Here is a 22,869-nt window from a genome sequence, read left to right as displayed (position 1 = left end):
ATCCATTCACAGGTGAAGGGATATGAGGCGTCCGTGCAATGGAGCACTTTTAAAAGGACAGAGCTACTGATACACTTAATGTGGTTGATTCTCTCAGATACTATTTTGAGCCAAAGAAGCCAGACACAGAAGAATAAATATTGTGTTCTTCTATTTATTTGAAGTCCTAGAATAGGCAATGCTGATTAGTGATTATGGGGCCAAACAAACAATGGAATCAGAGCAGTGAAGCGTCTGAGTGGAGGAGGGAAGGGCGGGCTAGAGAGAGGCAGGGGGGGGCTCACTGGCAGTGCGGAAGTGCTCTGTGTCTTGGTGCAGGTGTAGGTTACGTGAGTACATGCATTTGTCAGAACATCAAACCATACTTAAAATGTGAGCATTTTTATATGAAAACTGTACTTCATCAACAAATAAAGACATGGCAGGAAACGCGCAGCTGTGGGTGGGCTGGATACTTCGGTTGGCTCACTCAAACTCCACTTCATCTCCTACGTGGAGAAATTGGGAAGCTCCTGGATGTGAAGTGGTTCTGCCAGATAGGTGGGTTCCTGAGAGTTTTGAAGGTGGAAAGAAGGCAATTCCATTTTACCACCTTTCCACGGGCTCCGGCCAATGGGACTGCTGGCAGGGGCCAGACTCCGTGCTCCACCATCGGGTGGGTGGCGGCAAGGACAACAGTGACAGAATGACGGTCAGCAAACCTCCCGATCTCAGCTACGGTGGAATGACCTTGACACCAAAGGCCCAGTGGCTTCCTCTCCTCCAGCACTTCCAGTGATTTTGTAAGCACCTCATTCCTGTTCTAAATTCCTTCCTGCTTTATAACGCCCAAAACTAAATGCTTGGCTAGTATGTTTCCTGCACTAAACCCAAAGAGAGAGACCCACCCCAGATCGAATGGGGCAATAATAACACCTAGTTCAGGGAGTGATTGTGAGGCTCACACGGGATCCTACAGTTTAAAACATAAAGCACTTGGTATACAGTAGATGCTCAATAAATTAATTATCCATTAAGTATTGGGATTTTTTTTTAATTTACTGATTTTAGAGAGAGGAAGGGAAAGAGAGAGAGGAACATCAATTTGTTGTTCCACTTATTTATGCGCTCATTAGTTGATTCTTGTATGTGTCCTGACCGGGGATCGAACCCCTTGGTGTATCAGGACGATGCTCTACCTAACCAACTGAGCTACCCAGCCAGGGCCAAGTATTAAGATTATTGGGTTAAATCATTGAGATTATTACTGGACGACATGTAGGAATCCAGGAAAGCCTAGGCGTCTGGTGCAGACATGGTCTTGTAGAAAAAACCAGAATGAAACTTCTAGTATCTGGGCTCCAGTTCTAGTGGTGTCGTTAACGGGCCTCTGTGTGTATATATGACATCTTGAGTCAGTCTCTAACCTTTCTGAGTTTCTCTTTCTTCATCTGCAAAATGAAGGTCTTAGAATCAGTGATCTTTCGGATGATCCTAGGGGCTTCTGATATTTCAGGAGATTAGCTCACAGTTGGGTATTTACTTCTCTGAGTATGCCATGTTTCTGGCATGTGGCCCCACCCCCCTGAGCATAACTGAGACTTTGTGGGTGGGAACTGGCACAAGCTGGGTTAGTCAGATCCCACCCTGGGAATTTTAAATTAGGCTACTCCCTAAATGAGGCAGGTGAAAAGTGGGAGAGGTTGTAGGCAAACCACTTTCTTCCCAGTAGGTAGACTAAGAAGCAAAGAAAGGAGAATTTCAGAGAGAAGCATGAAGCATATCAGCAGAGGAAGCTGCCTCAGCCCTGATAGCTTTCAAATTCTTTCCTAAGGCTTAGCTGTATGCCTGCCCTTGCATACAGCCCTGAGACAGCCCTGTATCTTTATAATAAAGTCCTCCTTTTGGCAGATAAAGTGCTTCCCAAATAAGGTCAAGTTAAAGGAGTTCATCATCACCAAGCCCTTATTATATGAGATGTTCAAGGGACTTATCTAAGAAATAGAAGAACAAAACTATGAACAGTAAAATGACAACAGACTCACAACTATCAACAACTGAACCTAAAAACAAAACAACTAGAACAGGAATGGAATCACAGAAATGGAGATCACATGGAGGGTTATCAGCAGGGAGGGGGAGAGGGAGAATGGGGGAAAAGGTACAGGGAATAAGAAGCATAAATGGCAGGTACAAAATAGACAGGGAGAGGCTAAGAATAGTATAGGAAATGCAGAAGCCAAAGAACTTATATGTACAACCCATGGACATGAACTAAGGGGGGGATGCTGGTGGGAGGGGGGTGCAGGGTGGAAGGGAATAAAGGGGAGAAAAAAAATGGGACAACTGTAATAGCATAAATAAAATATACTTAAAAAAAAATAAAGTCCTCCTTTTTTTTTTAAACAAGCTTGAAGCCTATAGTGAATCATAGCAACTATAGTGTTTGTCTAACAATGTAGCTCCCCAACCCTTCTTTCGATTTTCCCCTTTTTCTTAAATTGAGGGAATTCCTCCCCCAATCTGCATGAGGTTGTAGGAGGACAAACCATCAGGGGTGCTTCACCTCAAGGGCGGGCACGATTCAGGCAGGCCAATCACGGCCCCCAGCCCTCTGGCCACAATGATTGGTTGGTGTTTGGGTATATCATCCAATCAAGGCCAATCAATGCTTTCCTTAGCTTTGATCTAGGGAGTTAGAAGGAAAAGTTTCTTTTCTGCTGGGGCAGCTACACTGAAATGATGTAAGTTTGGGACACTCAGCACCATTTTACCCTCTTTGTGAAGAGACGCTGTCTGAAACCAAGCAGAGACAAGCCAATCCAAGAGAAGGACCTCCGAAGATGTCATTTGAGCCTTAGATTCTATCCTGCCTAAAGTCAGATCCATCCTAGACTTTCTGGTTATGTAAGCCACCAATTTCTTTGTTTAAGCTAGCAGGAATTGAGTTTCCATCACTTGCAACCCAAACAGCCCTGACTCGTTAAGTTTATGCCTATTCCTTGCCACCAAAACTCTAATAGAGCTTTATATACAAATACAGGGTTTTATGAAGTCTTGGAGTTTAGACAACTGTCCCTGTAGAATTAACAATACCACTATGTCAACAGGGGATTCCAAATTACCCTCGTAATTCCTTCCAGGTCCACGTGCTGCAGCTCTGTCAGCCTTGGGTCTCTGTTATGGTTTGAACTGTGTACTTTCACTCTGCCCTTCCACCCACCCCATAAAAAAAAGGAAAAGAAAAAACGTTTGAGTCCTACTCCAGTACCTCAGAATGTGACCTTATTTGGAAAGACAATCATTGAAGATGTAATTAGGTAAGATGTGGTCATACTGTAGTAGGGTGGGTCCCTAATCCGGTAGGACCCGTGTCCTTGTAAGAAGACAGCCATGTGAACACAGAGACCAGGGAGAACGCCACTCGAAGAGGGAGAGTACAATGATCCAACTACAAGCCAAGGAACACCGAGGCCACCAGGCCTGGGAGAGAGCCATGGGAGGGACTCTCCCTCAGAAGGTACAAGTCTGCTGACCTTGATTTTGGAGTTTTACCCTCCATCTAGGGTGTGGCCACTTGTTACAGCCTCCCCAGGAAATTAAAACACTTTCCCAACCAGGAAGCACTGTTTGGGTAATGGTGGCAGGTACAGGAATATAATTTTATTTAGGTCAGGACAACTGTGCTTATACCACCTTCCTACTCCTCCACTTCCCGTTCACAATTTGTTTTTCTTTTGCTCTAGGGAAACTGGAGGCCTAGCTGGAAATTTGATAAGGTGGCCCACAGTCCACCCCAGTGTAACTGAGTTCAGAGCCCAGTTTCCAAGAGACTCAAACATCTGAAGAAACTGGCGTTCATGACTGGCTAGGAGGTGGGAGAATAGAGGCAGGGAGAGCCACATGCCTTGGCAGAGCCAGCAGCACGACAGGCACCCACCAGTGGGCATCCAAGGCCCCTCTCAGCATCCACATCTGGGCAGTGTGTGTGGTTCCCATCCCGGAAAACACAGAAATGTTCCTTCTCTTTACCCAGCAGCCAGCCCCATGCCCAGCCCGACTATGGGACAGCAAACCCAGGACACAGGGAAGGCGAGGAAGGGGGCGCAGAACAAGAAATGAAGCAAGCACAATCCCGACATCTCTGAGGAAAGACCTCAGCTTGCTGCCTGCTCTCCCCAGCGAGCTGACAGGAGGTGGGGATGGCCTGACACATCACCAGCACAGGATAAAGGCTCCTCTGCTGAGAGCTGCGTGGCTCTGCTGGAAATGCAGCCTCAGAGAGCTGCAAGAGAGATTCAGAAGGTGAGGGGCTAATTGTTATTCCAGTATTTTCCCTCTAGAGTTTTTCTTCTGAAAAGACCACAATCTCCTTCTTCATTAGCAAACCCCTCACTCTACCTGTTGGGAGGACCTCCCGCCCTGGACACCCCTGACCCTCCAGCTAATTGTCGGAGAGCCGCTGAGTACAATTTCAAGTCTCATCAAAGAGACGCAGTGTGGAGGGGGGTGGAGACACCTTCCTACTGAAAAAGAATACCAGTTGTAGCTCTAGAAAAGTCTCCTAGGAGATGTCAGGTACTTGATTCCCAGCAACGGCTCCATTCAACTAGATTTATTAATTTAACGTTGAAGTGAGGTCAGTGCCAAAGAGTAGGTCAAACTGTTCTTGTCCTTTAGTCCAGACAGGATTTGGTGACCAAGATCTCACAGCAGCAAAAGAATCCAAGTCAGGCTTCCATGTAAGATGAGAGCCTCCCCCAGGCGCTGTCAGTGAGGGCAGCCTCTACTCTCCTAACCTCGCCCAGAACTGCTGTGCCTCAGGGCCCCGCCCCGCCCTCACCCTCCCCCGTCACTCACCTCAGAGCCAACCTGAGCCCTCAGCCTCTGGAAAAGGAGACAGCTATGGGATAGGCACACACCACAAATTCGTCACCGGCTTGAAAAAGGTTGCGATCTCCAACCACCAAGATTGTCATGGAGGAGAGAAATGAAATCATCCTGGGTCTGGGATTTTTTTCTTTTTTCTTTCTTTCTTTTTTTTTTTTGGCATTGCTTTTGGTTTTTGATATACCGCTTAAGAATGCCAAATCTGTAAGCTGGAATTATCCTTAAGGACAACCTACCATACCATGTGCCAGCAGTGCTGCAGGTGCTGTGGAGACTCAGCCAAAAGACCCCAGGGGGACGCACAGCAGAGTTCTTAGCCAGCTGCTCCGGCCCCGGCTTGCGCCCGCACCCCTGAGCCTCACCCATACCCCTCCCGGCATCTCCTTCCAGTGGCCATCTCTTGAAAGGATTAGTTTCATCTCATTCTAGGCACCGCTCTTTTGCAGTTCTAAAAGGTTTTGCTTTGTTGATAAGAGGAAACAGAAAAAAATTACTCCATTTTATCTCCCTTCATATAGACTCTATAAGAAAAAACCCAGTGGCCCAAAACAATTAAGTCCTTAGTGACCCAGAACGACAGTATCCATGTACCAGTGACGCAAAAGGACACACCCACGGCAACCGCCAGTCTGGCCACTGCAGAGTTCACTTAGTGCAAGAGAAGGGATGAAGTACCGGTGGGGATAGAGCCAGACCCCTCTGGGAAGCAATCGTCAAAGCGAGAAGAGCAAGAAGCGGAGTCCCAAGCATAGCCGGGGCCGCCAGGCATTCTCAGGTCAGTGATGTGAAGGGCATCCCCATTCACGCAAATAAATGCCACCTTCCTCAGGGTAGTCACCTGGGAAGATGAGATTCTTATGCCAAAAGTGGAGCCCTTTGTCATAAATACCAAAGAGACCCTCTGCAGCCTTTAGATGTCCCACTTTATTGTTCTTGATGTCCTCAGTAATGGCAAGTGTGCAGGACACATTTGATGACAAGCAAGTCTAAAGGCACATGGAGTGAGGCCTAGCCACCAAGCTGAACAATTCCCTTTCAGGTCAACCTCCAGCTGTGGCCGCTTAGTGATTCTCTCTGAGGCCTTGTAAAGTGGCCCAGAGGGGAGGAGGCCAGGCCTGTGGGACACTGATCACCATGCCCACCGGTCAGCAGGGCCTTGACACTGTTAGGTCCAGTGTACCGAGAGCGCGTCCAGCGGGTTCAGTGCCACTGAGAGGAAAAGTCCTTATCCTTTGAAGACAACTTTTCGGGTCTGTGGCAGCCTCATGTTTGAGTCCGAGTCTTGTCTCCAGCCCCAGCTCCCCGTCAGAGGTCCTTTGCCAGTCCTCCTCAAACCTAGCGTTCAGGGCCCTGAGTGATTCCTCCAGATGCCCCACTGCAGCTCAGTGCCTCCCTCTTAAGTCACTCCGACAACAGGGAATACCTAAAGCAAAAAGTGAGCGTCCCCTCCCCAGCCTCACATGCCTGGCTCCTCCTATTAACAACCTAGACTGTATTCTCCCACTTATTTTCTCTCTGGGGATTCTTAAGCCTGCTCTTATACCTAGACCAATGTCCATGTTTTGCATGCTTATACAGAGTCCCCTGCAGTGGCCACAACGACTCACCCTCTGCAGAGCCTTCAGTAGGCTGTGATTGCATTGGGCCAGGCAGGCTTAATTTCGAAGTCTGGAGATCTCTTGGTGCAGCCACAACCAGGTGGGTTGTAGGACCCACCGCTTACTGGTTCTAGGGCCAGGATCTGCTCTGAAATAGGCCCTGTCCTGGCTGTGCCACCTGGGGCAAGTCCCTCTGTTCTTCACCTTCATTACCCAGTGAAGACGGAGTTGGGATGAGAGGGAAAATGCCTTGGGAACCAATCTGTAATGGAATGGAATAGAGAAAATTGTATTGATTAGTATTCTGCTCAGGGAGCATTCTGAATGTGGTTTAAAGGAATATTTTGATAAGCTGCTGCATGTTCAAGGAACAGAAGAACATTTCTGTATTACATACTTGCTGCCTTGGCCTGTCCAGCATCCGTTTCCCTGTCGTTTGGCACCAGAAGCGGTCTTTTTCTTGGGAGACTGCTTCCCCTACTTTCAGTGCATGTGGTTTGGGAACCAGACTCCCATATAGTTTGACTCCATCAGGCTCTAGGAGTTGGCATGTGACCTAAACACAGCCAATCAGGGCAGCCCATCCCTCTGGTTTTAGTAATTGATTTCTGGTTGGGTAAGTGCCCCAAATCAATTGTTTTTCAACTCTTTGGGGATATTGTTGGAAATTGTTAGAGACACTTTCTGTTGGGGCTGCTGAGAAAATAGGATGTAAGCCAAGAACTTCACATGGTCTCTCAACACCATCAATAGGGGACCCTGCTGGAGAACGGAGCCTGAGAAAGACCAGAGATGCAGAGCAGAAATGATGAGACTTAATGACATCAGTTAAGCCCCTGGATCCAGCTAGGCCCAAAATTAGATGCATCCTTGGACATATCCTTTAAACGAGTTAAGGAAATTAAGGAAGCACACACCAAGGCACATCATAATTACATTAGCCAAGATGAAAGATAAGGAGAGAATCTTAAAATAAGCAAGAGAAAAGGAGACAGTTCCCAACAAAGGAGTTCCTATAAGACTATCAGCTGATTTCTCAAAAGAGACCTTATAGGCAAGAAGGGGCTGGAAAGAAGTATTCAAAGTCATGAAAGGCAAGGACCTACATCCAAGATTACTCTACCCAGCAAAGCTATCATTTAGAATGGAAGGGCAGATAAAGTGCTTCCCAGATAAGGTCGAGTTAAAGGAGTTCATCATCACCAAGCCCCTATTATATGAAATGTTCAAGGGACTTATCTAAGAAATAGAAGAACAAAACTATGAACAGTAAAATGACAACAGACTCACAACTATCAACAACTGAACCTAAAAACAAAACAAACTAAGCAAACAACTAGAACAGGAACAGAATCACAGAAATGGAAATCGCATGGAGGATTATCAGTGGGGAGTGGGTGGGGTAAAATGGGGGAAAAGGTACAGGGAATAAGAAGCATAAATGGTAGGTACAAAATAGACAGGGGGAGGGTAAGAATAGCATAGGAAATGTAGAAGCCAAAGAACTTATATGTACAACCCATAGACATGACCTGTGGGAGCGGGGAATGTGGGTGGGAGGGGGTATGCAGGCCGCAGGGTAACAAAGGGGAGAAAAAATGGGACAACTATAATAGCATAATCAATAAAATATATTTTTAAAAAAGTAAATAAATAAATACTGAACAAATATTTAAAGAACATCATTGAAAGGCCACCAAGGTATGACCTGTTAGGCATATTCACATGTCACAGTTCAGAGCTCAAAAGTGTGAAGTTCAACTGGAGAGCATTATGCTAAGTGAAATAAGCCAGGCAGTGAGGGACAAATACCATATGATCTCACCTTTAACTGGAACATAATCAACAAAAGAAAAAAGCAAACAAAATATAACCAGAGACATTGAAATTAAGAACAATGTAACAATAGCCAGAGGGGAGTGAGGAGGGGATAGTGGGGAGAGGGGTCTACAGGAGCTACTATAAAGGACACAAGGACAAAATCAAGGGGGAGGGTAGAAGTGGGGGAGGGAGGTGGGACTGGCTGGGGTGGGGTGGAGGGATGTGGAGAAAATGCAGACAATTGTAACTGAATAAAAATAAAGCATACTTCTCAATTAAAAAAAAAAGTGTGAAGTTCATGTTCTAGTTTCTCCACAGATCAATGTGACTTTGAGAGCGTTTCATAGCTTTCTAAACCTAAAATACAGTGTATCTGCCTGTGAGGGTGAAATGAGAAACGTTCGTGGAAGTGTGTTGAAATCCATAAAGCAGCCAGGGAAAACCGGAACACTTGCCACCTTGGAAGGCTGCTGCCTTGAAGAGGGAGACATCCTGAAAGAGGAAAGCAGCCCTTTCTCTCAAAGGGAGAAGGCTCAGTTTAAACATTTTAGTAACAACAGGCCAGTGATGCCAAATGGAACTTCATCTCTTCGAGTGATGATTGAGAAGGACTCAGGAACTGAACCTACCTCATCCTCCCCCGTCCTCTCTCTCCTGACTCACCCCCGACCCACCCACACACATAGAAGCAGACAGTCACGGTTGGTGCCAAGAAGTTCAAACCTCTCAGACCACTCCAGACTAATCGCACGGCCAGAGTAGGTAACTGAGAGGAGACTACTACTGGGGAGAAAATACTTACACGAAGCACGGGACCTCCATCAAACATCTAAAATTTTCATACACTTGTTTTCTACAGGATAGAACCCGTTGATTGAGAAAGTGCTTAATAGAACAAGTATGAATTAAGTAATGCTTTGAATGAATTCACAGATTATTTATAATAGCAGTGGATCTTAACATTGGCAGAGAGAGGGACAGAAGCACGGACACGTCCTGTTCTGTGTGCTGTGCTCACAGTCCTGTAGGGGCGCATGGTTTCCCCAGCAAGCCAACGAGACACGTGGGGCAGCCCCCTTGTTTTGCCAAAGCCGTTTTCTTGGCATTGTTAACAAGGCACTCCACTTGCCACACGCTCTTTTGCGCCAAGCTCTGAGGTTGTTTTCACTTCCTGTGGCACCTCCTTCCTCTCAGGTACTTTAGTTGGTCAGGGAGTTCAGGTTCTCATTACCTCCTAATCGGGGTCGCAAATTCAGGTCTCTGGTCGCAAATTCACGTCGGATGGCTATTATGTTGGCTGTTGTCATTTTTAATTTGACGGTCTAAGAGAAAAGAGCTTGGTGCCCCTGACTGAACAGTCAGATGTTGCATGTTTAAAAATTCTTGTGGCGCCGGTTGAAAATCACTGACATACAGCTTTAAAAAGCATCCATGTTAAGTTCTACATTTTAAAGAAGACACTCAGAGTATTTGGGCAGGCTCTTTACTGGAAAGCCCCTCAGCTGAGAGGCAGGGGTGGCAAGAGTCTCTTTTTATACGCCTATTTAAAAAGACCAAGCCCTCTTCCCATTCCCAGGTCCGCTGCCTCAAGAACCCCGTCTTCACCTCTTGGTGGTAACTACTGGCAGCTGGTGCCCCCGTCCGAGCTCTCTGAAAATCCAGGTGTTTGGGGTCTCGGGCTTGGCCTAAGTACGGCCAACCATTTCTGCGTGACACCCCCCCTCCAGGGGGTTCTCCCTGACCCATTACCAACACTAGGACTAAGCTTCCACATGCTCTGGCACTCTCCCTGGGCCCCCCTCCCCTCCCTGCCCCCAAACAACAGAACTTCTACACGTTTTCTGACCTCGTCTTGCTGAGAGCTCAAGTGGGCTCCACTGCCATCTTAAGGCGCTGAGCCAAAAAGAAAACAATGTGACTCTCCAAAAACTGAAGACTCTGTAATTATCACATGATGGAAACCATAAAGTCCCAGCCTGTCCACATCCCTGACCCCTCTAACACCTAGACGCCCAGACTAGAGGGGTGGATGGCAAAGGGCTGGGTGGGCTGGTGGCCATGGGTGTGAAGCTCGTGCTGGGGGAGGCGACGCTCCAGGTGGGGCCAGGGTTTGCTAGATATGGGCTTGGGTTTCCCACCAGGTTCCATATAACTGCCCGGCTTCACACAAACTGTAATGAAGAATGGAACGGTCCATCTCCCCCTAAAGACTCCTGCTAGACCAGGAGTCCCTAGAGCGTGATCTGCCGAGGAAGAGCACTACGTGCAATTCTTTTGTGGGTGGGCAGTGGGGAGCAGGGTGTGGAGGCTCCGCGGTCAAGTCCGCTTACAAAGGGGCAGGTTGGAAGAGACAGTTTCCACTGCAGCACTTCAAGAACCATGCTGACGCGCACTGTGACTCTCCGAAGCTGGACTCGCACTGCAGTGTGGTTGACACCGCTGTGGAGCCCCTTCCAGGGCCAGCGCCACGATGCTTGGGAAGTGCTGCAGGGGGCCTAATGGGCTCTCAATGGGCAGCGAGCACAGTGCTCTGGCCCCTGACCTTGCTGCCAGCCTTGAAAGAGGGCCGAGGAGCAGGAGCCTAAGGCAATCGTCCAGCATTTTAGACAGGCGTCCCCGCGAGGTTACCTCCATGGGTGGTACCTCCTTCCCCTGGCCGCAGCTACATCACAAGTCACTTGTATGTGTTGTCTCTCTTTGAGGGAAGATGCATTAGAGTGGGACAAGGGGGATGCCTGATCTTTATTTACCTTGGAGCTAATGGAAAATCACAAGAGTTGTACCTGAAATTCTCAACATAACTAAATATGCATGCATTAACCCATAAGTGTAAAGGTATACGAGGGGGGACCCCAAAAAACGGAATTATCTGTTGGAGGGTGGGCCTCTTGTAGTACAGGCTTCCCCCACTAAGTGGGTGTTCTAGGAAACCATCTGTATCAGTGTACCAACTGGTGTTGCTGTGAGAGGCTGCGTTCGGCTTCAGTGAATTTTTTGAAGACTCAATGCATTTGCCCATTTCATGATGGGTGATTTATGAGAGCACCTGCCCACACTACGCTGAGTGTTCAGCAGTTTTTGACCAAAACTGGCATGACCTCTGTGCCCACCCTCCCTACTCACCAGATGAAAAAAGTTCTCAAAGGGAAATGTTTTGCCGATGTGGAAGAGGTGAAACAAAAAACAGCAGAAGCATCAAAATTGATGTGTTCAAAACCTGTTTTGAGCAGTGGAAAAAACATCTCGATAGGTGTATTGCATCAAATGGAGAGTGCTTCGAAGGTGACTGAAGTTTAAACACACAGGAATAAATACACAATTTTTTATAAATAAATTCCAGTTTTTTTTTATCCCACGTGTGTGTGTGTATATATGTGTGTGTGTGCATGTATATACACACACACACATATATACATATATATATAAAATAAAACTATGAAAACAGAACAGCACAAGTCATTTGAAAATAAGAGCTACCTCTATCACACTCCCATTCTGACACTCCGTCACCACTTACATTCTTGTCTTCATTGCTTTTCCACAGGTAGGTCTTTCTATTGTTATCACTTTAATTTTTGTGTTCCTGGAATTGGAAAAAAAGGTTCTGATCTTCACCTCCCACTCCTGAATCTGCCTTTCCAGGGGCTGGGAGAGGAAGAGCCAATGGAGAGCGCCAGCTGACCCTGCATGGAGACTCCCTCCTCCCTTTAGGGCGGCCCCTACCCTCCCTCCTGGCCCACAACCCACAAGCTGCTCCCACACTCGAACTGGCCACGGCCACTCCTCCTCCCTGTGTTATCATCCTGGGTATGCTCCCACTTTTAGTTCAAGAATACCACTGGCTAACATGATGAACTTTTGCCCAGTGTCCATATTAACCTTGACCTTCTGGATACAAAGATCTGGCCTTTTTTAGGCCTCATTTGTTGAATTGAATTCATCCTTGTCCACCTAATTCTATACCTTAATGCTGAAAGATGGTGGTGGGCAGGCAGTTATGTGGGAACATCCTTTCAAGAATATTCAGGGAATTATCAAATGTAACCTACAGTGGACAACTATTGTTTCTGCCTTCCCAGCGTCTGCTCTGTTCTTTGTAAAAGCATTCATCTTTTCTTTTGGGAACCACCTTTTAATCCACACAGCTGGCGATGCTGACGTCAGTACCGCTCCAGGGAGAGAACAGAATCCATGACCATCAAAGCGCTGGACTTAGCAGAGGGAGACATAATTCTGGAATTTTTTAAAAGATTATATTTATTATTTTTAGAGGGGAGGGGAGGGAGAAAGAGAGGGAGAGAAACATCAATGTGTGGTTGCCTCTTGAATACCCCCCCAGTGGGGGGTATCGAACCGGTGACCCTTTGGTCCACACACCCGCACTCAAACCAATGAGCCACAATAGCCAGGGCTTTTTAAAAACAATTCTTTTTAAGTATTGGGTAACGAGAATCTGTCCACTGTGGGGAGCAAATAGAATGTTAAAGGGAATGCCTGTTGGAGAAGGAAGACAACACTGAAGAAAGCAGAGCTGAGAGAAGAAGAGGCTTTCTGATGACAATGTAGTTTTCTACACTGTACTTGTGGACGGCATTGTAGTCTGATGCCACTGCAGACCCTCAGTTTGGTTCCTGCACACAGTAGCTCTAGGATCTAACAGCCCCGAGGTGGCCCTGCCCTTGCACTTCACCCTCCTGGACGGACCCTGCTGGAACCTGGCGAGCTGCACGGAGATGCCTGTGGGCCCTCTTTTTACTCTGCAACATCTGGCATGGGGCCAACACGTGTTCAGGTGCCGCATCCTGTCTCTGGTCTTCTAGCTGAATACATACAAGTACCAGAGGTAGACATAAACCCTGTAACCCAAGCTGACATTCACTTGTTAGGCAGGAGACTGCTTTGAATCCCCATCAGGGATTGAACAGTTAAAAAGAATCCTAAGCATTTAATATATAATCATTATGTTTCATAAATCCTCTCAGTGCCAGGGAAGATGGTAGATATTTTCCACTTTGCAGATGAAGAAAGTAATCCCAGGTGGAGGATCTGCCCTGTGCCACCTACCCACTGACACAGCCAGGATTCACACATAGGTCTCATCCCCAGCCCCGTGTTACTCCCACAACGCTCCGCTGACACTCAGGAAACCAAAAGCAGCCCTGGCTAGGGAGCTCAGCTGCTTGGATCGTCATTCCAATGTGCCAAGGTTGCGGGTTTGATCCCGAGTCAGGGCACGTACAAAGAATGAGTCAATGAATGCATATTAAGGGAACAACAAATTGATGTTTCTCTCTCTCCCTAAAATGAATCAATAAATTTTTTTAAAAAATAAAAAGGCTTTCAAAAACAACTTTAAAATCACAGTTATACTAAACCTAAAAAGATGAACCCAGTTCATACCAGCATAGGTTAACAGGAAGGAGAATTACAGAACAGCTGAGTGTGATGAGAGCTAACGTATGGGAGGCACCAAGGGGCCAATGAAAATGTGTAGCGTCAGGGTGGGGTGGGGTGGAGGGGGGCACCTGGACAGCTGCTGAGGCTTTAAACTTGGCAAGGCGGCTCAGGGAGGGGAGCACTCACACCGCTTCGCTCTCTAGGTCTCTTATGACAGCATTGCCAAACCACACGTTAAAATGTATCCACATCCCATAGTTTTGAAGTGCTTTTGTAACTTTCCCTTTTAAATTGTGTGGCCAGCAACTCATTTAATAGATGATTAACTATGATTCCTTGGCAACTGTGTGTGCCTGGCAATGCTTACGAAGAGAAAATTTCACACCTATGTTGTTTTCAATATTCTAACAATTAAGGTGGGAAGAATTTATTTTGTGACTATTTAATTATTTTTGCTCTTCTCTTTGCATAATGTAGCATAATTTTAAGCCAGTACTGTTTTTCTTTTTGCAAACATTTCTATTGGTTTTTCAAAGTTTACAGATCTTAGGCACAGTGCCTTTAATTGACTAACAGGTAAACTAGTAGAAAAATCAAAACAGAGGAGTATGTGGGAAGGGCCAGGAACTAAGCACACTCAGCACTTAAAATAGCCCGAGGTGGGTTGTCATGACCTGCTATTGGATTCCTACATGCGGCAAGCCAGGCACCTTTTCAAAATACATAGTCCCCACCAATATCTTCCCTCAAAGGCTAGAAAGAGCCTCCAAATGTCCTACCATTCCCAGATGCAGCAGGAAGAGGCAGGCGCACCCACATTTCCCTTTCTTTGGAACACCTTCCTCTCCGAAGACAGAGACGGGCCACCTGAGAGCCCAGCAGCAGTCCCTCTGCTCCCCTCGCTGTGGTGACAGTGAGTTGCCACGTTTATTATTGCTGGGCTGGTTCATTTTCTTTGTCTTTAAGTGGGCCTCTGGTTTCTAGAAATTCCACTACTTTCATCAGTTTGAATAAACACTTCCCAAATCATAGCAGCAAGTATTAATCAATGTGAATGTTTAGGAATGGGGAGAAAACCCAGAAACATAGTGCTTGGAGACCTCGGAGAACACATCTGTGTTGAAAAACTACTCATGCCAACTAGCCTTCCTGCCACCACAAATAAACACATCCAAGAGCAGGGGAGAGGCAGAAGAGGCAATGAGGGGCATCTTTCTTATTTGTCCGGCACCAACTCACACATCTACCCCAATTTCACAGAGGAAACCCAAGTGTGGAGAGGTGAATTACGTAATGTCCTAACTGCTAGTCCGCGGCTGAGCTGGGCCTGAAAGCAAGCTGTGCCTCACCTGCTGAGACCACCATCACCTCCTCTGCAGACCCAACAGGAGGGGAGGGTCTCGGCAGAGCGGGATGCACATCCAGAACCACAAGCATGGGAAGGACCAGAAAAACCCTGACCTGGCCCATCAACAGGTGCTGCCCGCAAGGCCCACGAATCAGGCTTCGGGTCAGACTATCGGGTCAGCCTCCGTAAGATGCCAAACATTGACACACTGTTCCACTCAAATGTCTTCTTGGAGCTAGCCACTGGAGTACAGAAAGACGTGGCTTCCCTATCGGCATTCCCATTAACTATTAGTCACTGCTGTAGAACAGGCCAGAGTGGTCTGCACACGGACACTCTAACCAAGCTCAAGTTACTACTTCTCACCCACTGGGGCCAGGTAAGGAGCACGGGAGCTCCAGGTTGGGCGTACCGCTGTGGTGCTGCTGCTTTTCCACTCATCACAGCCTGGCTCAAGTGCGCACGGGCGCCTCCACAGGTCTCCCACAAAGTCCCAACAGAACAGTCCACGGAAGCCCACATTCTAATCCACGCACCACGACCAGGGCCCCCAGTAAATGCATTTCTTCACCCCACCTTGGACTGTCCCCTCACCTCACTCAGGTGAATCTCTTGGGCACAGCCGAAACTGAGGTAATTTCTTATTTCCCTGGTGCTTCCTTTTCTCAGCGTATTTTTTTATTTTATCCACTTCTTAAGCCTCTCCTCTCTAGCCCGCCTACTTCTTTCCCGGCCTCTAGCACTGTCAGCTCGTCCCCTTGGTCACCTTATAGCCAGCCACCAGCCAGGGCCCTCCTAGGAGTCTCCCAACACAACAGACATGACGGAAAACGGCCTCCTGGTGGGCTTCTGTGTGGAAGTGTCAGTGAAAGGACAGGCACCACGGCGCAACTAAGTGTTGGTCTCTTTTCCTCGGGTCTATAATCAGTGGTATCCTTCACCACTTTTTATTAAAAAAGATAAAATAACAAAACAGAGGATGGACAAAACCCAAGAGGGCTAGCTGTCCTGAGGGCAAGTTGGATTTCAGCAGAGCCTCCCTGTTGCTCTTTCTCCATCAGCAGGTCAGGTTGCAACACCCTAGCTCCCCCCACCCTGTAGCCACTCCTGAGGAATACCGTACAGTAATCGTGATGGAGGCTGGCTGGCTGGTGCTTACACAGCACTCAGTTGAAGGGTGTTGAAAGGCAGAAACATGGCCTGGTGAATGATGGGAAGGCAAAGGCAATGATTCTGCCTTGACCCCAGTAAGGTGATGCTTAAAAAAAAAAAATCACTAGTTTCATTGAGAGGTCTATCTATCTCAGTGGTCTGTCTGTCGAGGGGAGCAGACAAGCCACCGGCAGAAAACCAAGCCCAAATGCTGGTCTCCCACCAGACTACCCCGGCGTAGCTGGACCCATCAGGAGCTAAGCTAAGGATAAGGCAGAGACCAGGGGAGCTGAGTGTCACTAAGATGTACCAGCAACCTGCACAGGATGGCTTCTTCCCAAGAAGTGGTATTGTTTCTCTTAGGCATTTAAGAAAAGGGCTGGGGGCAGACTGTTTAAATAAATATTAAACTTGTTCTCCTTTTGGCAGTATCATCCCCACCACTGCCAGATGTTCCTACTCCAAACGCAGCTGTGCCAGATGGAAGGCTGGAAACCAAGACACTTCCGTGTTTACAGCAGACAGGAGCATGCGTACCTTCTACTGCTTGCAATTACCTGCCTAGAGTCTGCATGCCACCCTAAACTGATCGACAGTACCACTGTCACAGCTTCTTTTAAGAGACAGAAGGCTCCTGCAGAATAGTATTTGACATGTGGCCCCTTAGTGTCCAGGTGTTGGAAGATCTGGGTCCAGCCACCAGCAGCACTACATCCAACTGCAGTCTGTGTGGTATGCAGAGTTCTCAGATGACTGACCAAAATTCCCAGCCCCTGGCTATTCAAACTCTAATCTACGTTCTGCTGTGATCGGGTGACTTTAATGCAGGGAGGTTATCCAGGTGGGACTGTGATGAGTCATCTAAAAGCAATGTTTTGTTCAGCTGATACCACAAGAGGAAGTCAGTTTCAAAGCACATGAAAAATGTGATGCAACAGGATTTGATACACCATTTGTGGCTCGAAGACGGAGAGAACCAAGTTATGAGAAATATGTGTAGCCCTTGTAAGCTGACAGCTGTCCCAGCCAGCCAGAAACGAACTCATCCTTACAACACGAATTCCGCCAGCTGAACTACCTGGACGCACATTCCTTCCCAGAGCCCACCCTGGCTGACACCTTGGTATCATCAACCTTGAGACCTTAAGCAGGGAACCCAAGCAAGCCCACCAGGGCCTCTGACCTACAGAACAGTGAGATGATCAAAGGGTTATTGTTTAAGCTGCTAAATTCGTGGTAATTTGTTATGCAGCAACAGAAACTAACGCAGCGTGTAAAGCTCTCCGCGGGTAGAGCGCACAGTTCAAAATGCCTGGCCTCCTTCAACGTTAGCCCTCCACCCCCACCTCCTCCTGCACCCCCAGCCACAGAGCGGACTTCCTCAGGCCCCGTCCTCTGAAAAAGAACAGGGTACCAAGAGGACCGAGGAGGCAAAGACTTTTCTTACTTCAAAAGCCCACCCCAGGGGGAGAATACATTTGGAATTCTGGTAGAAAGAACGAGATCTTCCCTCTTCTACCAGCTCCAACCCCCCCACACAACCCCCAGCTCCTGCACATTCTCGCTGGGGAGGCCTTGACCTGGACCCTCCTGGTTAACTGTGTTCACAGCAAGCAATCTGGGGGATGAAGGAATGTCCGCGTCGGGAGCGAGAGCAGGCGTACTGTTCGGGGATGAGTCCCCAAGCACGCATGCTCCACTGCTGTGACGCAAACCCTCAGTGTGCGTGGCATCTGCCTGGGGCCCTCCAGGTCACCACTGTGGGACTTGGGAAACAGGAGAAAGCAATACAAACATGAAGCTCTTGCTGCTTTGCTGTGCTCAAGTAATGAAGTTCACTGCCTCTGACCGAGGCTCTCATGTCTCCTGCACGAAACAGTAATAATCTGACTTATTAGCTGATAAGGAAGGTAACATTTCAGACTCCGACACTATTATAATTCCATCTTTAAATCAGAAGAGCTAATGTCTTTATACATTTCAAAGAAACAAAATATCCTTTAAAATTTTTTTGGAGATAAAATCTACATCACATGGTTATTGTGAGAATAAAATAAAAAAATGCATGGCACACCTGAGATATAGAAAATATCCGAAGACTTTAATTGGACCCCTGCCCTTCCCAGGCACTTATCCCCCCCCCCAACACATACAGTGGAGAAAGAGGGAGCAGTCTGTCTCTAAGACAGCAGAGTCTGTTCCGAAGACAAGGAATGAAACAGTCTAACAGCCCATTTTCTAAAACTTGCCTAACACTGACCTACTCATAAAGACTTCCCACTGACACTACCTCATTTAGCCCTTGCACGGAAACCAAGGTTCAAAGAGGTCAGTCCGTGCAGAAGGGCAGTAACAGGTGCCACAGGTCTGGAAGACGGCCGCACGACGGAGCCCGGGGCGTGCGCTGAGGAAGCACTGCCCAGACGCAGCTGTGGTGGAGGGCTGGCAGCGTGGATGTGTCTGCGAGGCACGCCCTTTGTCCAGGAGAGCTGTGGGGGCTCTCGTCGTGACAGGCTCTCCTGAGGAATGTCAATGCCACTGGAGAAACAGCTGAAAACCACATGATATAAAAAGATGTCTTTTATTTGGATATTCTGATTGAACTTGGTTCCCTTCGGGTCCTCGGCAGCTTCTGCTTTGCCTTCAGGCATCAGGGCCTTTTACGCGGCGACAGTTATCACTTGAGGGTCTTGCTAAGGTTGGAGAAGCCAATGCCGACACAGGTCATCAGCACTTTATCCCCACCCTTGCGTTCTTCACCACATGGCTTGGTTTCAATTTTAAACATTATCTGGAAAAAGCTCTTTAAATGCCGCAAAAATTCTATCCTAAAAAAAAAAATAAAAGAGGAAGGAATGAAAGAGGAATTGGATTTTTAAAAAAACTCTCCTCTCACCTAGAACCCAAGCTTTTAACTTCCCAGATCAAGAGGAGTGACCAAAATTAAGAAATTCTCAAAGCTGATTAAATCATATTTATTTATAGCCGACCAGTTTCGAAAGAGGATTTGTATTTCTGTAGAGACGCACACAATACAACAAGATGAATTAAATGAAGTTAGGTTAGTACACGACACGTAAGTTTTGTCCTACACACTTGCTGCAGTGGACACAAACATGGTGTTAATCTTTTGAGCGGCTCCTGCAAAGAGAGAGACATACAGTTATGATTCACGGCTTCGTGCGGTAGAGCCAAGCAGTGACTACTGCTGATGCCAAAGCAGAGCTGTCTCTCTTCATTCCTCAGCCTCCACAACATCCTTCCATTCACTTAACGAGTATTTACTGAATGCCGGCAGTGTGCCAGGCCCTGTTCTTGGTGCTGGTGATACTGCAGTGAACTAAAAGTGCAGTGAAAACTTCCCACATGAAGCTTTCAATTATTGGGGCAGACAAGGTAAGTCAAATATTCTTGAAAAGGTAAATTTAAATAATGTAAGTAAGGCAGATGGGGAGGAAATGTGGGTAAACAATATCTGTGTATATACGGCAGAAGGCGATATTAAATAAGGTGGCCAGGAAAGGGCTCACAGGAAGTACGGTGAGAAATTTCACGGGGGCTGCTTGTTGTCATCTTCCTTAAGACAGAGCGGTGGCTTCACCCCCAGAGTACCCTGGGCACAGCAGTTCTACAGAAGGACCATGGTCTGGGTATGCAGGCTTCTACTGGTCCGGCCTAGCAGATCTAGCACCATCCCAGCTACCCCGACCGTAACGCCCACCTGGAGAATCCATTAAACGTGACGGGGAAGGCATGTCCATGTGGAAGATCCCAGAATCACAGGCTATATGCAAAGACGTCCCCTCTCCACCCTGTTCCAGACCCTGTCTTCCTGCTGCACAGGGGCCAGAAATCTGCTATTCGTAAGCACCCCATGTGGTTTTTATCAGGCAAGTCTGAAAACACTGGCTTAATTACGAACAGATGTTCTGCATGTCTGTGGTAAAGTGCCAGCAATCCTGTGTGTGCTCCCTACCCCAGCCAGACGGGTCTCGGCCCCAAAAGCACATGGAATCATCTGAGGAGCTCTCAAAACACTGATCCTGACACGCAGATCAATGAACAGAACTGAGCTCAAGAAGTAAGCCCACTCACTCACGTTCAACTGATTATCAAAAAGGGCGCCAAGACTACCCCACGGGGAAAAGTAACCTTCTGAATTAATGGTGCTGGAACAGCTTCCCACAGGCCCTTTCTTCACATCACACACACAGAATACCTCAGTGTGGACCAAAAGACCTGCGTGCAAGCGCCGTAACGACGAAACTCACAGGAGTAAATCTTCATGGTCTGGGCCAGGCAATGGTTTCTCAGAACACAAAAATAGTGATGAAAGAAAAATAAATTGGACTTTATCAAAATGAAAATATGTTGTGGACATATCAAGAAAAATGAAATACAATCCCCAGGATAGGAGAAAATATTTGCAAATCACTTATCTGATAAGGGTTTAATATCTAGAATATATAAAGAACTCTTACAACACAATAATGAAACAACAACCCAATTTAAAACCAGATAAAGGATCTGAACAGACAGCTCCCCAAAGACGATGTGCACGAAGCCAGGCGGCCCGTGAACACACGCTCCACACCGCCAGTCACAGGGCAGCAGCAGCGGAACCCCTGTGAGACCCGCTCCACACCAACAGGACAGTTACAATCAGCGAGACAGACAGTAACTAACGTGCCGTTCAGACAGAAAACAAAACCGTCACCACTGTGGAAAACGGCCTGGCAGTTCCTCAAAATGTTAAACAAGGAGTTATCATATGATCTATCAATTCCATTTTTAAACATATACACAAGATAAACGAAAGCATACACCCACACAAAAACTTGTGTTTTCAGAACACGAACGTTCAAAACAGCATTACTCATAAGTTGAAAAGTGGAAACACCATGCCCACCAACTAATGAGTGGACAAAATGTGGTCCATCCAGACCACGGAATATTGTTCGGCTATAAAAAGGAACAAACCACTGACACACGCTACAACGTGGGGGAACTCAGAAAACATTATGCTCGGTGAAAGGCAGCCAGTCCCAAGACACTCGTACTGTCTGAGTCTATTTACATGGCATGGACAGAACAGCAAATCTGTTACAGGGGCAGGAGGCAGGTCAGGGGTTGCCTGGGGCTGACAGAAAACCACCATGAATGGGCAAAGGGTTTCTTTCCGGGGTGGTGAAAATGTCCCAAAATTAGACTGTGGTTATGTTTACACAACTTTGTGAATATACTAAAAACCACTGAACTGTACATTTTATTTTATTAATATTATTAATTTTTTAAGAGTTTGAGTCAATCTGACGACATATGCCGCAGAACAAGATCTCGAATGCTCCTGAACTGTACATTTTAATGGGTAAACTGTGTGGCATATGAATTATACCTCAATAAAGATATATATATATATATATAAAATTTGTGACGTTAAACAAAAGTATTGATCCTGGCTCCCGCCCTTGTAGTATATACCAAACTAAGTACAAAGCCTACTACAATACATCTCCCCCTCTCCCTGTTCCTCTGTTCTAGTCGATCTAGTTGAGGGAGGGAGACAAAGGAGAAAAGGGGGCCGGAACAACTCCTCACCCTGTCCGGCTGGCTGAGGTGACCAGCAGGCATGTCAGGGGTTAAGAGATGAAGCAGGAACCGCCCTGGAGAGCAGTTCTGGTAAGCGCTGCACACTCACAGATAAACTCCTCACTTCGTCACTCTCTCTTCCCCCTAGGATCATGCTACTTCATCTCTTTCTTTAAAGGAACTTACCGTTTCTCACCTCTTCTACAAAGCACTCCCTGGCCAATAACCCTCCTGAATTCTTGGCTCTGCTTGTGATGTCTAATTAAATGCTTATGTGTACTTGTCTCACAATTGCCCGCCCCCCCCAGCCCCTTGGTAAATTATATGAGCATCTCAAAGGCAATGACCTTACGGTATCATTGAAACCCACTCTAACTGCTAGGCATTACGTAAGGCATTCAATAATGAGGCACGAAAGAGAATTTAGGAGTAAGGACTGATTTTGAGAAATGACTTCAACATTCTTAGCAATTAAGGGAAGTCAGTTCTTCCCCTGCTGGCTTTCCTGTCTTACTAACCAATTTTCAATTTTTTGCTCTTCGCCCCACCCTGTCCTAGGAAAAAAGAAAACAAACACATCAAACCCACAGATAAACAGTCCACATCTGTGGGCAAAACGTCCAGCAGGCAGCAGTGCGGACGAAGCCAGCCACCTCACCCACTCCTCCGCACTCCATGGAGAAACAGCTTGTCCCCTCCCCCTCTCCCGGCTCTGATACAGGCCTGCTCCCAGAGCAGCCCCAGCCCACGTCACTGTGCTAGAAAAGCCAGACACCCTCCCCAGCTGGCAGGACTCCTAAGAGGCCTCAGCTTGCTCCTGATCTCTTGGAGAAGGACAGGAGAAACACAGGGCTGAGTGTGCGGGCCTACGTATCTGCAGCTGTGGGGTACTTGTAGGCCTTGGAATAGTTAGGAAAAGTAAAGCCTGTTCCGTTTTTTACATAATGTTCTGCCAACCCCTCAACATATCTGAGAGAGACTGTACACGGAAAAGGATTAAGGCATGTTTCAGAATGTCCTCTCACCTCCAGCCCCACATTCTCTGTCTCCTACAGCTGGGTTGTCAAAAAGCAAATACGCTCAGAAGCTGAGAAA

At 47.1% G+C, this 22,869-nt stretch overlaps 1 protein-coding gene across 4 annotated transcripts in view; it reads right to left on the bottom strand.

Annotated features, from left to right (window-relative positions):
• Positions 1-18,254: 18,254 nt before the first annotated feature.
• The window catches only part of RCL1 (RNA terminal phosphate cyclase like 1), a 64,758-nt gene continuing 60,143 nt past the window's right edge, over positions 18,255-22,869 (bottom strand). Inside the window, exon 9 of one of the 4 annotated variants that reach the window (XM_024554969.4) lies at positions 18,255-19,013. In XM_024554969.4, the coding sequence (XP_024410737.2) occupies positions 18,863-19,013 (151 nt within the window). In that variant the 3' untranslated portion in view covers positions 18,255-18,862. Of the gene's footprint in view, positions 19,014-19,070; positions 19,327-22,869 lie in introns of those variants that run through there. The other 3 variants (XM_045190965.3, XM_045190957.3, XM_053924324.2) reach the window with 3 other exon arrangements.

Source organism: Desmodus rotundus, chromosome 1 (genome assembly GCF_022682495.2).
Source record: "Desmodus rotundus isolate HL8 chromosome 1, HLdesRot8A.1, whole genome shotgun sequence".
Taxonomy (NCBI): Eukaryota; Metazoa; Chordata; class Mammalia; order Chiroptera; family Phyllostomidae; genus Desmodus; species Desmodus rotundus.
The sequence above is the reverse complement of the archived record's forward strand: the minus strand, read 5'-3'. Positions and strand labels throughout refer to the sequence as shown.